General features: G+C 43.9%; 1 protein-coding gene across 11 annotated transcripts in view; it reads left to right on the top strand.

The window, feature by feature from the left end:
• LMNTD1 (lamin tail domain containing 1) overlaps positions 1-14,404 on the top strand; it is a 245,674-nt gene that overhangs the window by 105,126 nt on the left and 126,144 nt on the right. For all 11 annotated transcript variants that reach the window (XR_014160846.1, XR_014160847.1, XM_081879160.1 and 8 more), the window contains exons 3-5: positions 840-955; positions 6,336-6,553; positions 10,649-10,853. Coding sequence is in view for 9 of the 11 variants with exons in the window: in XM_081879160.1 (XP_081735286.1) it covers positions 840-955; positions 6,336-6,553; positions 10,649-10,853 (539 nt within the window). In the remaining 2 variants the exon portion in view is untranslated. The remainder of the gene's footprint in view (positions 1-839; positions 956-6,335; positions 6,554-10,648; positions 10,854-14,404) is intronic.

Genomic DNA, 14,404 nt, shown 5'->3' with positions numbered 1-14,404 from the left:
CAACTGGGTGTGGAGGGGGTGGCCACAAGGACCTTTTGCATCGGAGATCCAGCCATTCACAACTAGACAACACGAACTCTCGGCTCATTGCAGCTGTCTGCTGTGGGGAGACAGCGTCGTGATTCCCCAAAGACTCCGTCAACCCGTTCTTGAGGCTCTGCACGTTGGCCACCCAGGAATCATCAAAATGAAGGCCTTGGCTCGGTGTTACATCTAGTGACCTAATATGGACGATGCCATCACGCCTGTCAAGCGTGCCAAGAATCGAGGCCTGCGCCACCGGCAGCTAAGGGACACACCTGGGAGATGCCTAAGACACCCTGGTCAAGGGTGCACATCAATCTGGCTGGCCCCTTTCACGGCTGGACCTTTATGGTAGTGGTGGACGCCTATTCCAAATGGCTGGAGGTGGCCTTGATGCCCTCCACCCCTACCGAGGCTGTCATCTGGGTGTTGCGAGGCCTCTTTGCGACTCATGGGTGTCCTGATGTCCTCGTCTCCGACAACGGACCACAGTTCACCTCAGGCACTTTTGAGCGATACCTTTTGGGACTGGGCATCCACCATGCCCTAACAGCAACCTTATTTTTCTCCCTTTAGATTTTATTGCTGTTTTAACTGTATTTTAATATGTTTCATTTGTATTATTGTTGCTGCCCTGATTACCATTTGGTACAACAGCAAGATAGTAAGAAAATTAATAAGGTGCCTTTAGAAAGGGCAGGATCTATCTCCATCAGTCCAAAACAATTGCACTAACCTAACATGTATGAAACTTAACTTGCCACAGATGCTTAATTCCACAGTCTCCTCTTTTGCCCCTCCCTTCTTTTTTTAAGCAAATACAAGGTCAACTTCAAACCAAGTTAAAAGCTCTAGATGCTATTCAGGACAAAAATGCTTCTCTGCTAGAAGAAATCTCTACACTGAGAAACAGCTTTGGATATTTTAATGGGTAAGTGCATTCAGAGGCGCTGTAAACAGCACAGCATCCTCCTTTCTTTAAATAAATGTCTTTATTTTAGTTTTTATCACAGCATTAAATGACAGTACAAAATACAACAATGCAATATGGAGCATGGGCTCAGAGTGGACGCGAGTCGTGTTCTCTCTAGAGTAGATCAATCTACTTTTTTTACAAGTTGAAAAAAGAGAAAGAATCCTCAGCCACCTTGAACATCTCAGCTAATTGGCAGCCCCTGTCCCTCTTCCCTGAAGAGCCAAGCCCTTCTGTCCACTGAGGGGGCACTCGGGGTCAAGCAGGTCCCCCCGGGTTGCACAGGGCCACACACCTGCGCCCACTAACCTGGCCCTAATGGCACCAGGGAGTGCACCATCTATAGGCTGTGTCTGCTACTTCTCATGCCATATTTCTGTGCCTTCTCTGTTGTTGTTCTGCCAATGTCATTGGTGCTTGAAACAACAAGCATAAACAAGGCTGAAATGCCTGGTTCTACTTCCTTTTAAAAAAAGAAATACAGAGAAAGCTTTAGTTGTCACAAATTATTGTGTTAGCCTAAGGTAGGCCTGTGCAACTTGTAACCCAGAGGCTTCACTTTGTTTGCAGTTCTAATCAGACAATAAAAGCAGAATGTTTATATGAATCCAAATGTGCTTCCCTTGCATGGTTCCTGGGCTTCATTCTACCCCTGACCTCAGTTAAAGCCACTACATTTGGGTATGGCACTGAGTGTAGTTTTGCCAAGAGAGTATACCCTAGAATGCTCCCCCAGAATCAATGAAATGAATCCTTGAGACTAGGGAGCTTGAAAACCCTTGTCCTATAGAATATGAAAAATCTGACATCCATATTCTTAGCACAAGTGCTGGTTTTGACCTCAAGAGCCTTAAATGGCTCACACCTGCAATACTGCAAGGACCGCCTCTCCCCATATGAATGGACCTGAACCCTGCAATGGTCATCAGAGACCTTTCTTCAACTGGCCTCCTCCAAGGGAGGTCCAAAGGACGGCAGCATGAGAATAGACCTTTTGTGTGGTGGCTCCCCATTTGTGGAATGTTCTCCCCAAAGAGACTCCCCTGGTTCCATCATTATATATCTTTAGGCACCAGGCAAAAACATTCCACTATAACCAGGCCTTTGGCCTTTTAGAAGTGGGCTGGATGTTTTTAATGTATTTCTTTTTCCTCTTGGTTTTAATGTTTCTGTGTAGGGCTTTTTGTCTGCCTGTTTGTTTGTAAGATGCTTTGGGTTGCTCTGGGCAAGTTAAAGCAATTAACAACTTCAATAAATAATAGTAGTAATAATAAAGCAGCCTTCCACAATTATTCACAAAATCAAAGCTCTATTCAGAATGACCATATTCTTTGTTTAAAAAGCCCAAAGTACCAGGCACCTCTAGTCCAGCTTTCTGACCTTCAGACAATTTCTGTGTTCTTGGCTTGTTCCTTTGTAACCATATATATACTAGCAACTGGCAGCTTGCACCACTGAATTTGTCTTCTCTTTTGAGCTGTTCAGTTTCCCTATCATAAATAGCTTCAGACATGTGTCTGTACACTCAGCTCAGACAGTAGAGCATGGGACTCAGTCTCAGGGTCTGGGTTCGAGTCCCACATTGGTATGGTCTACCCCAATAGTGTTGGCAGCAAACAGAAATGTTGAGAAGGTTTGGCTGTGCTCTGGGTGGCCCTTCAACAGCCCAAAAATGTGAGGTGGGAGTGCCTGCAACTGGCAATATGGCCTTGTCTCTGAAAGACAGATTTGTCCAAATTCCACATGTGATCACATGCCAAGGCAGCTCAAAAGAGTCCAGGCTTAGATAATAAAATTTAGTCATCTGACGGTTCTGGTAGATAATTTAACTTTGCAAAGTCTTCTTCTAGACACCTTACTTGTTCTGTTCTCATAGAATCATAGAATCATAGAATCATAGAGTTGGAAGAGACCACAAGGGCCATCGAGTCCAACCCCCTGCCAAGCAGGAAACACCATCAGAGCACTCCTGACATATGGTTGTCAGGTCTCTGCTAAAAGACCTCCAAAGAAGGAGACTCCACCACACTCCTTGGCAGCAAATTCCACTGTCGAACAGCTCTTACTGTCAGGAAGTTCTTCCTAATGTTTAGGTGGAATCTTCTTTCTTGTAGTTTGGAACCATTGCTCCGTGTCCGCTTCTCTGGAGCAGCAGAAAACAACCTTTCTCCCTCCTCTATGTGACATCCTTTTATATATTTGAACATGGCTATCATATCACCCCTTAACCTCCTCTTCTCCAGGCTAAACATGCCCAGCTCCCTTAGCCGTTCTTCATAAGGCATCGTTTCCAGGCCTTTGACCATTTTGGTTGCCCTCCTCTGGACACGTTCCAGTTTGTCAGTGTCCTTCTTGAACTGTGGTGTCCAGAACTGGACACAGTACTCCAGGTGAGGTCTGACCAGAGCAGAATACAGTGGCACTATTACTTCCCTTGATCTAGATGCAATACTCCTATTGATGCAGCCCAGAATTGCATTGGCTTTTTTAGCTGCCGCGTCACACTGTTGGCTCATGTCAAGTTTGTGGTCAACCAAGACTCCTAGATCCTTTTCACATGTACTGCTCTCAAGCCAGGTGTCACCCATCTTGTATTTGTGCCTCTCATTTTTTTTGCCCAAGTGCAATACTTTACATTTCTCCCTGTTAAAATTCATCTTGTTTGTTTTGGCCCAGTTCTCTAATCTGTCAAGGTTGTTTTGAAGTGTGATCCTGTCCTCTGGGGTGTTAGCCACCCCTCCCAGTTTGGTGTCATCTGCAAATTTGATCAGGATGCCCTTGAGTCCATCATCCAAGTCGCTGATAAAGATGTTGAATAAGACCGGGCCCAAGACAGAACCCTGTGGCACCCCACTAGTCACTCTTCTCCAGGATGAAGAATTCTGTTCTGTATTGTTTTGTTTTTTAAAGAAAACTGGCCTTTGTAGGTAGGCTTCACTTTCACTAAAACAAAATCAAGATGCTTGGGGGGGGGGGTAGAATGAAAAAAAACCTTCAAAAGCTGGCCTGAAATGAGTGTTAATACCATGCAGGAGTGCTAACGTGGCCCCACAACCGTGTGTATGTGGGGCTGTGGGTGCCATGCAGCATGCATGGCCCTGGCCCTGAAATTTGTGGGTGCCCAGCCCCTTCATGGGGAATTTTGTGGGCTCCAGGGAGTTGGCACCTGTGTCTCGGCTGTGTTATTACAAGTAAAAACAGGTCATGCACGATCTCATACAGTATGCAAACAGTGCTGCCACCCCTGACCTGTGTAATTTTCAGCATCTCTTTGTTCCTCTCCCTTCAATTAGTGTTTCCACAGACTTTTTTTTAAAAAAAACCCAATGCATTTTTCACAGAAACTGGTGTGTTGATATGGTAATGTACAGAGCATTGGCATACCTTGACTAAGGGCTCACCCCCCCCCCCCTTGCGTTTGTTCTGCTAAGACTCACAACCTAGCGCTGAATCAGACCAAATGGCAGTCGAGTTTTCAGCAGATGGCTGTTTGTTCTGATTCAGTGGAACAAATTATCAGATGATGATATTATCCTAAGTCACATACCAACTAAATGTGGTTTGACAGCAGCTCAATGTAAATGGACTCTTTGTGCTCTTCTGCTAAAAAGCTGATATTGATTGATTGGAAAGATGAAACATAGCCCCCTTTGAACAATGGATAGAAGATATGACTACTCTTGCCACATATGAATAGATCGCTTTTAGACATAGATTGTGTATGGACCAATATCTGGAATATATTTATATAAAGCACAATGACTTGTTAATAATTTTATACTTGTTAGAATAATAACAGTGCTTATATACTCATATATCATATTGTATCACAGTTTCTTGTTTGCGTTTTGTTTTGCTTTGATTTTTCTCTGCCTTTTTCACTTTATTTCTCTACTGAAAATTTTCAATAATTTTTTTTTAAAAAAAATGCATTTTCAAGGGGAAAGTTGCTTCAAATGCAAAACCGCTCAGCTGTGTGCCAAGAAAACCCAGGACAAGCAGAAAATCACTCAGACCTGCCCTTTCTAGGCAGAGGAGCAGAGGAAGGGTGGATGAGCCCAAAGTTACTGCTTCCCTGTTGAATGGCATAAACTTTTGTGGACTAGAAGGCCACCTCCTCAGATGCATGAAGATCCTAAATTGGCCTGCAATTAGTTTCAGGGGATGACACAAACATCCTAGCATTGGTCAGTAGTGGGGTAAAAACATGTAACTTTTATTCAAGCCACAGGTGAAAGGGTACAAGTTGGTGAATGATCCCCTGGGATCAGACCCTGCAACAAATTCCACCTGCAAATTCTGTCTCCATACCTACCCAGACAATGCTATGGCAAGACCTAATAATATCACCCAGAATATCAGCGGGTCATTCACTGCTTCCATCTTCCAAGGTGACATAGACTATCATCTGCCAGCAATGCCCTTCTGCATTCTACATAGGACAAGTAGGCCAGTCTCAATATTAAATAAATAAATAAATAAATAAAAGGACACCAATCAGACATCAAAAAGGGCAACATTCAGAAACCGGTGGGATAACATTTAACACTGACGGGACACTTTGCTGCTGACCTTAAAGTAGTCATGTTCAAGCAAAGAATTTCCAGAGGAAACTCAAGCATGAAACTGCTGCATTTCAATTTATCAGAAGATTCCGTTCTAGTGCCTCTGCCACCCACTTGGACACCCAGTTAGGGTGTGGAGGCTTAGGAGCTATGCTGTAAAAGGATACGCATCCCCACCTTGCATTTGGTTAGTGCCGAATGCTAGCAATTACCAAATTTGGACAGGCACTGCATCCCACATATTTACCATAAATGATGGTAGCTGTATCATTTTGTACACAACCTTCTGAAAAAATATAATCTGCCTCCAGCCATGCAGCATATATTTACAGCTCAATCTTTTTCACATTTGCTCATTTCCTTTCCATACTATTGCAATGTGCCATGCTATAAGTCCTAGAACCCATCATAATAGTTCATAGAATCATAGAATCATAGAGTTGGAAGAGACCACAAGGGCCATCGAGTCCAACCCCCTGCCAAGCAGGAAACACCATCAGAGCACTCCTGACATATGGTTGTCAAGCCTCTGCTTAAAGACCTCCAAAGAAGGAGACTCCACCACACTCCTGGGCAGCAAATTCCACTGTCGAACAGCTCTTACTGTCAGGAAGTTCTTCCTAATGTTTAGGTTAGTTGGCTAAATGGTATTATCTGACTGTAGAAATGAATGGAAAAGTATAGCATATGCATTGCTGTCCCTTAGCAGGAAAGGGCTTGACTAACTGTAAATAAATGCAATTTCACCAGCTTGGTTTTTAATGTCCATACAGAATTGAGGCTGCGCGCTGTCAGCTGCCCTCTGCTCCACCCCAGTTCCAGCATAGCTCAGAGAACAAAGCCAGCGTCTCAGCCAAGCCTTCAGAGAAAGTCCTGTATTCACGCTTTATGCCGTCAACTTCAACAGTTAGCCTGTTACCAGGAAAATCATCATCAAGAATGGTCCGGTTCCCTATATCCTCCTCACTTCTGACACTAGATAAAAAAATTGGTAAGCTCACAGATTGCACCAGAGAACTTTGAAAAATGACTACACACTCCTCCCCCAGGCTAGTGGGAGCCCGTGGGCAAGACTGCCCTTAATGGAAGAGTCTTCACTAAATTATGAGGAACAAAACCTTTTTTAAAAAAAATGTCCCCACAGAATTGAGGCAGCACATCATGGAGTTCTGAGTTCTATGATACATCCGGGGTGGGGAACCTTTGGCCTTCCCAATGTTGCTGAATTACAACACCCATCAGCCCCAGGAAGCACGGCTGATGGCCAGGGAAGATGGGAGTGGTAGCTCAGCACTATCTGGAGGGCCAAAAGTCCTTTTTAAAAAAATAATAATAATAATTTTTATTAACCGGCCAATCAAATCAAATTAAATCACATCACATAAATTCCGAATTACAAAGCCGAATTTTAAATTTTGTTGGGGGGACCCATATTTCAAGATCCGAAGGGGGATTCTGATCATCTTCTTGCTACTGCGTTAATATATCATTGCCTTCATAGATAACATCGCTCTTTCCATCTTTAATCTCGCAAAACTGTCGTTCTTAAGTCCCACTGAGGAGTTTCATCCACAATATAAAAACAGCTCTATTTCTCTATTTCTCCTCTCAGACTTAAGTCCTCTGACAGAACTTCCCAATATGGCGATGGCATTTTTAACTGCGTCATTCCAAAGCTCTTATACATTCCACACTCTTCTTAAAACATGCTTTGGTTCGAAAGTTTATCTCCACACAGCCTTAAATCCACGGCTTAAGTCCTTAAAACGACATTTCTGACTCATGAGGGGAGGGGATTCTTGTTTAATCACATAAGGAAAGAAAGTAAGGTTTTTCCCCCTCCCCCATCAGTCCCTTTGCCATACCGAGTCTTGGCGTATCTTCTCGTGATTTATACTTGCTCCTTCGACTCTTCTTGTTTTATCAGAGATCTCTTCTGTTAGCAGTCTTTACTCCCCCTTCTTCCTTGAGATATGTGCATTCCTTCATCCAAATTGTTTCTTTTGAAGTTCTTGCAGCTAGTGGCACGGATCAGGGACAGCGTCCAGGAGCACCAGAATCCCACAGGAGGGCTTTGTGCCTAGTGCCCCCATCCCCACAAATTCGGGGGTGGTATAGGGCACAGCAGGCAAGGCAGGTCCCCCCCCCACCATCCTGGGGGGGGATAGGGAGGCTAATTACTCCCATCATAGCCTCCAAATTACCTCGTGTGGGTCGGAGAGATGTTATTGTCAGCCATCTTCCAATGCACCCCCTAGTGGCCCCCTGGAGGGCCAAAAGTCCTCACCCCCGGTGGTATACATGAAAAACTATGCTGTGCTACCACCAGACATGGGGAAGAACATAGCAGACGAAGGGTGCCATGGGCAGCATTCAACCTAAGTTTTACTCAAGAGTAGAGCCATTGAAATTAATAGACCTAACAGGCACAGTCAGTAATTTCATTGGGTCTACTCTGAATAATGCTTAGCTGAATAGCACCCTATGAATCTTTGCTCTACATGTCAGCACAAGTACAAAGTTTACACAGATAGATAGATAGATAGATAGATAGATAGATAGATAGATAGATAGATACAGTAGATGATAGATAGATAGATAGATAGATAGATAGATAGATAGATAGATAGTATTTCTGGTGCATGTGTATGCCTGTTACCTGAATTTGGTTGCATCCACCTTTGCCAGCCTGGTGCCCTCTGGATGGTTTGGCTGAGGTTCATGAGATTACAGTCCAAAACATCTGGAGGGCACCAGGTTGGCAAAGTCTGGGTTATAGACATTTGTGTGTCCTGTTTTAAAATGTGCTGCTTTTCTTGAATAAGGTGCACGACCCTTTATTTTGGTGGCATTGTGCAAAGCTTGTCTTCTGTCACAAGGCAGCTGTTTGATTCAGCATTAAGCTACACCATGGGTAGGCAAACTAAGGCCCAGGGGCCAGATCTGGCCCAATCACCTTCTAAATCCGGCCCGCGGACGGTCCAGGAATCAGCATGTTTTTACATGAGTAGAATGTGTCATTTTATTCAAAATGCATCTCTGGGTTATTTGTGGGGCCTGCCTGGTGTTTTTACATGAGTAGAATGTGTGCTTTTATTTAAAATGCATCTTTGGGTTATTTGTGGGGTATAGGAATTCGTTCATTTTTTTCTTTTCAAAATATAGTCCGGCCCCCCACAAAGTCTGAGGGACAGTGGACCGGCCCCCTGCTGAAAAAGTTTGCTGACCCCTGAGCTACACACACAAAGATGCAGCAACCACAGCAGAGGGACCAGAGCATTGCCTTGTGGCAGGACTGGCATATACTAGTGATGATGAGTAGAATTTCTGTTGGGAAGAAATTCAGCAGAAACGTGGCAAACTGAAATTAAGATTAGAAAAATGAGAAACTGAAAGAAACTGAAATTGCAGATTTGCTCATCCCTATGATGACATACTCTCCAAGTCTGATCTATAATTAATTTTCACTAATAGACTGCAGATAATTTATTTGAATTAATTACATAAACATCTACCAGGTGTCTAACCCAACTCACCATGATTAATTACAGACTCATCCCTGCCCACCCAAATGACGCCCAATGCCACAATTTCCTCTTCTTTGAACATTCTCAATTCAGAAACCCCATGAAGCTCCCACTGGATGCATTTCCAGACTGACAAGACAAAAATTAGCCTAGGAGTTTTGGTTCAGGCTGCTCATTCTACTGCCAGTCCCATCTCTGCACAGGAAAAGCAGCAGCAACACGGAACCCAACTTGCCTAGTTTCTTCAATACGGAGATTAGTGGTTATTAAGCTGCATTTTGGCCACCATATCCCCTCTTGGGTAATGCTCATCATGTACAAAATCAACACCCTGCTAATGCATACACATCTATTTTGGCTTCCGCTGTGTGCCTCAGTTCTCTCTCTCTCTCTCTCTCTCTCTCTCTCTCTCTCTCTCTCTCTCACACACACACACACACACACACACACACACTATTGGATTATACCGACTTTTCATTTGCTACTAAGAAGACTTGTACATTACCTAAAATTGGAAGCTTATGCTCTATCTGAACAGTGCCGCATAAATATTGCCTTTTCCTGTATAACACCTTTTATTATGGAAATATGGAAGCAAAGATCCTTGCATATGCAATAAAAAAAGCTGTTGGAAAAGTTCTGTCTGAGGACTGTAACTAGAAACCAGACTAGTTTTGAGGCTACAAAAATTAAAAGCAAAATATTCCTTCCTTCAGACATTTAACTGCACGATGGTTGGTTTTGGATTTTTGAAGCTTTTTCCTAGGATAGCACAGCTTCTTAGAAAATAATTCCCATGATCCACACTTCCAAGATTCCAACTACCAACACACAATATTTGACAGTGCCAATATAATCCATGTTGTGCTAACATAAGCACTTCCCTCTCTCTACTGCTCTTAAACTTTCTTACAGCATACTCCCTAAACATCTTCAGATTATTCTCTCCCCACCCCCGCAAAAAAACCCACAGTTGGCCAGTCCTGGCTTGAGCTGCCTCCAAGTTGGCTGCCATGGGATATCCTTGAGGTGGCTCCAGAATGTTGCCTCCTGTGAAGATAACTTTTTGTCTGGTGCCAAGGGGAAGTTTCCCAACTGTCCAACAGAGAACTGTAAAAGGAGTAGGAGAAAAACACAACAATAGTAGTCCTATTAGGAGATATTAGCACCATCATTACGTAGGTGGAAGAAGGTTCAATAGATTCATTACTGGCTTCCGGCTGAAGCTGTACCTTCTACCCACCAAGCAATTTTATGGAAACAGCTATTCCACTGATGGCCCCATTTATTATGTTTTAGCTACTGAAGGTAATTCCAGCAAGGTAATAAATCTGCATGTCACTAGCAAAAATTCACTTTACCAGCTGTGTCTCATTTTATAGCCATAGGTTTGCGAGAGGCTCAGGGAGCACCGTTTCACATTAACGGTGGAACTAACAGAAAGTAAATTAGATTATGCAAATTCATTTCCATAAACTGTTCCGAATGTTAGTCTCTCCCTCTCCCCCTTTTTAAAAATTACATTTTATATTTCTCACTGTTACTCTTTTGCTTACCAGCCCCCAGCAGCAGCAGCAGCTTTTTGCTACAAAAACAATTCCCTCCTTGCTCCAGCATTTCCAGCTTTGGGAGTGATGCACTTGGACAAGGTCAGGACTACATCAAATCTTTATTTGCTGATTCCAAGAAGACTACCCTGGAACCAAGGGACAAAGCAAGGAAGATGCACGTTCCACCAGAATACTACAACTCTTCAGCATCCAGGTACTCTTATGAGGTGGTGGTGGAATTGCCTCATTGGAGGCTGAAATTATTCCATTTCCTTCAGCTACAAGTCTCTGGGCACAAGTCAAAGGGAGAAACTGTGGATACCTGATGGTAGGAACAAACTGCAGGGGCTGGTGGCCATGTTCAAAATGGAATGTTGAAGTAGATGGATTCTTGATCTGATCTAGCAAGCAAGTCTTTCTCTTCTCGAGATATTGCATCTCTTTGACAATGGCTGGGATCCAAAGAACAACACAACTAGCTCATAGTGGCTGAGAGAACTTTTGACTTCTGATTCTCAGACAGCTGGCTCAAGTGCTAGAAACAGCTTGCTGGGTGAGGCAGAGTCACTATGCTAGCTTCCCAGCTTGTAGGTTGCTGGTGTTTACCAAGAGGGCTGTGTGAGGTGGCAGGAAGTCAGTGTGGTGCAAACACACTGGCAGAGCCAATCTGTCAATGCATTTGGGCCACAGTGACCACACACACACACACCCCATCCTGAGAAGCAACAGCCTAACTTGGTTGTCCCCATCCAGGTACTCGATTTAGCACCAGGCCAGACTAGAAGGTTGGCGGGGTTGTCATTGTCCATCTCTTTTGCCGGAAAACCTCTTGATCTTGGGATGGACTAAGAGGGCTTGTTTCTGATGTTGGGTCAGAGAGAAGATTGGGGATGCTGCTGGTGTTCAGCCCCCCTGCTACTCAGTGGTCTCCCAGACCAATCAGGCCAAGGTGGTCTCTAAAGTGGTGGTTGGGGGCCATGCAGAGACTGCTCTTGGGCTGGTTCAGGACTTCATGTCCCCCATGACATGGCTGTCACAAGTGGGCATTGCTCCAATACACCATGGACTGCACACCCAAATGTAGTTTTTTACCTGGGATGGACAAAAGGTGGTGGAGGTCATGCCAAACACTCTCTTGTTATGGTCAAACTAGAGATGTAAAAGTTCTGGAAATTTTGAAGCCATGAGGAAAAAACGTTTCTCCCCCTGTTTTTTTCCAGAAAAAAATGGAAATTTTGGAAAAATTGAAAAAAAGTTCAGTGTGGAGTAGTTTTACAAATTGCGTGAAACGCAGTGTAGATAAAAGTATTATGCTTGCAATAAAACAGGTAACCACCCCCAACAAAAGCAACAAAAAAAGGCAAAAAACGATCAACATAGTCTGGGAGGCTAAGAGTGCCTTTGTCATCTTTGGGTGGTCTGACAACTGTGGCTTTTTCTGGACTGGGATAGCTTGACCATAGTAGTCCAGGCACTGAGGACTTCAAGACTGAATAACCCCAATGCACTCTATGTGGGGCTTCCTTTGCACTGCTCCAAAACTGCAGCTGGCACAGAATGCTGCAGCATGATTGCTGTAACATCTTCTCACAGGTTGCAGGGGCCAGTTGCAGGGGCCATGGCACTTTTGGCCCCATCAAATGTTAAGGAGGGGGCTAGGCGCCCTCAATATTAAGCAGTAACATCACATGCACCGCATCAGTGTGTCACGTGACGTCAGCCCCCTCAATAATGGGGGCAAGCCAGCGCCTCTGCCCTGTCAGCATACCACATCTCTGCTCAGAGATCGGCTCTGGCTGCCGCTTCATTATATATCTATATATATATATTATATTTATATTTATATATTTATATTATATACTACTGCATTTATACATATTTTGAGATAATGTTTAGGTGGCCTTGTTTTTAACATCTGATCTTATCAACATTTTTATGTATATTGCTTTTGTTGTTGTTTAGTCATTTAGTCATGTCCGACTCTTTGTGACCCCATGAACCAGAGCACGCCAGGCACTTCTGTCTTCCACTGCCTCCCGCAGCTTGGTCAAACTCAAGTTAGTAGCTTCCAGAACGCTGTCCAACCATCTCGTCTTCTGTTGTCCCCTTCTCCTTGTGCCCTCCATCTTTCCCAACATCAGGGTCTTTTCCAGGGAGTCTTCTCTGCTCATGAGGTGGCCAAAGTATTGGAGCCTCAGCTTCAGGATCTGTCCTTCCAGTGAGCACTCAGGGCTGATTTCCTTAAGAATGGATAGGTTTGATCTTCTTGCAGTCCATGGGACTCTCAAGCACCATAATTCAAAAGCATCAATTCTTTGGCGATCAGCCTTCTTTATGGTCCAGCTTTCACTTCCATACATAACTACTGGGGAAACCATAGCTTTTACTATACGGACCTTTGTCGGCAAGGTGATGGCTCTCCTTTTTAAGATGCTGTCTAGGTTTGTCATTGCTTTTCTCCCAAGAAGCAGGTGTCTTTTAATTTCGTGGCTGCTGTCACCATCTGCAGTGATCATGGAGCCCAAGAAAGTAAAATCTCTCACTGCCTTCATTTCTTCCCCTTCTATTTGCCAGGAGGTGATGGGACCAGTGGCCATGATCTTCGTTTTTTTGATGTTGTGCTTCAGACCCTATTTTGCGCTCTCCTCTTTCACCCTCATTAAGAGGTTCTTTAATTCCTCCTCACTTTCTGCCATCAAAATTTTGTCATCTGCATATCTGAGGTTGTTGATATTTCTTCCAGCAATCTTAATTCTGGCTTGAGATTCATCCAGTCCATCTTTCGCATGATGAAATGATAAATTGCTTAGTCTCTTGCAAACTCTGTAAAATAAATAAATAGGTGATTTTTTCCCCCAGAGTGATCCCCCACACCCAAGCTTGCAATGTATATTTCATATTGGCAGTGACACCAAAGAGAAGGAAGAGGCAAGGATAATAGAGGAAGGAACTGAGCAAATTTATTTGTGTTTATTTTCAGTCGGGGACTAAGATTGTTCATTACTCTAAATTCTGCCCATCCCCAACCAGCTTTTACCTGGCTCTTCTGCCTTGTATGGGCTACTTGTTGACATTAAAAAAAAAAATTGGCAACTTTTGTGGCAACATTCTGGATTGATTCTCCCCCCCCCCTTCCCTTTAAATCATGCCCATAGAAAAGTTCCCACCTAAGCAAGATAAGAACTCGTGTGGAGCTGCTGCTGGAATTTTGCAACAAAAAGTTGGAGAGCCCTTGAGGGCAAATCAAATCTGCAGGCCAGGTTTACTATGTGTATTCATAAAGCTATATTCTCTGTCTTCCCTGTCTTCTTTTGCACAGAATGTTCTTTTGGGTTATTGCTTTCATCCTAGTCTTTGGCAGGTGTGAAGCAGATTTAACAGAAGGTTTGCAGGGGCTATTCCCCCAACCTGCCATCTCATTCTCAGGGCTGAGTCTCTCTCCCTCTCTCTCTCTCTCTCTCTCTCTCTCTCTCACACACACACCCTTCTTCTTGGTAAGACTAATGTGCACCTTCGAGTCAGTATGTGTGTGGGATCTGCTGAATCTGAAGAGCCACTAATATCCCCACCCCCAGGTGGACATCCTCTGACTCTCATTTTAGGGGAGAACTGAAGGCTTTTGAATTACGGTCCCACTCTTCAATCTGCAACTGGAAATAATGTTTGTTGGTCACACAGTTGTCAGTGGCATGGAGGGGGGGAATCTAATTGCACTATCCCAGAGGGCTGATTCCCTTACATACCTCTGACCAGTCAGTTAAATGA

Source organism: Podarcis erhardii (assembly GCF_964252035.2).
Source record: "Podarcis erhardii genome assembly, chromosome: 10".
NCBI classification, from domain to species: Eukaryota; Metazoa; Chordata; class Lepidosauria; order Squamata; family Lacertidae; genus Podarcis; species Podarcis erhardii.
The sequence above is the reverse complement of the archived record's forward strand: the minus strand, read 5'-3'. Positions and strand labels throughout refer to the sequence as shown.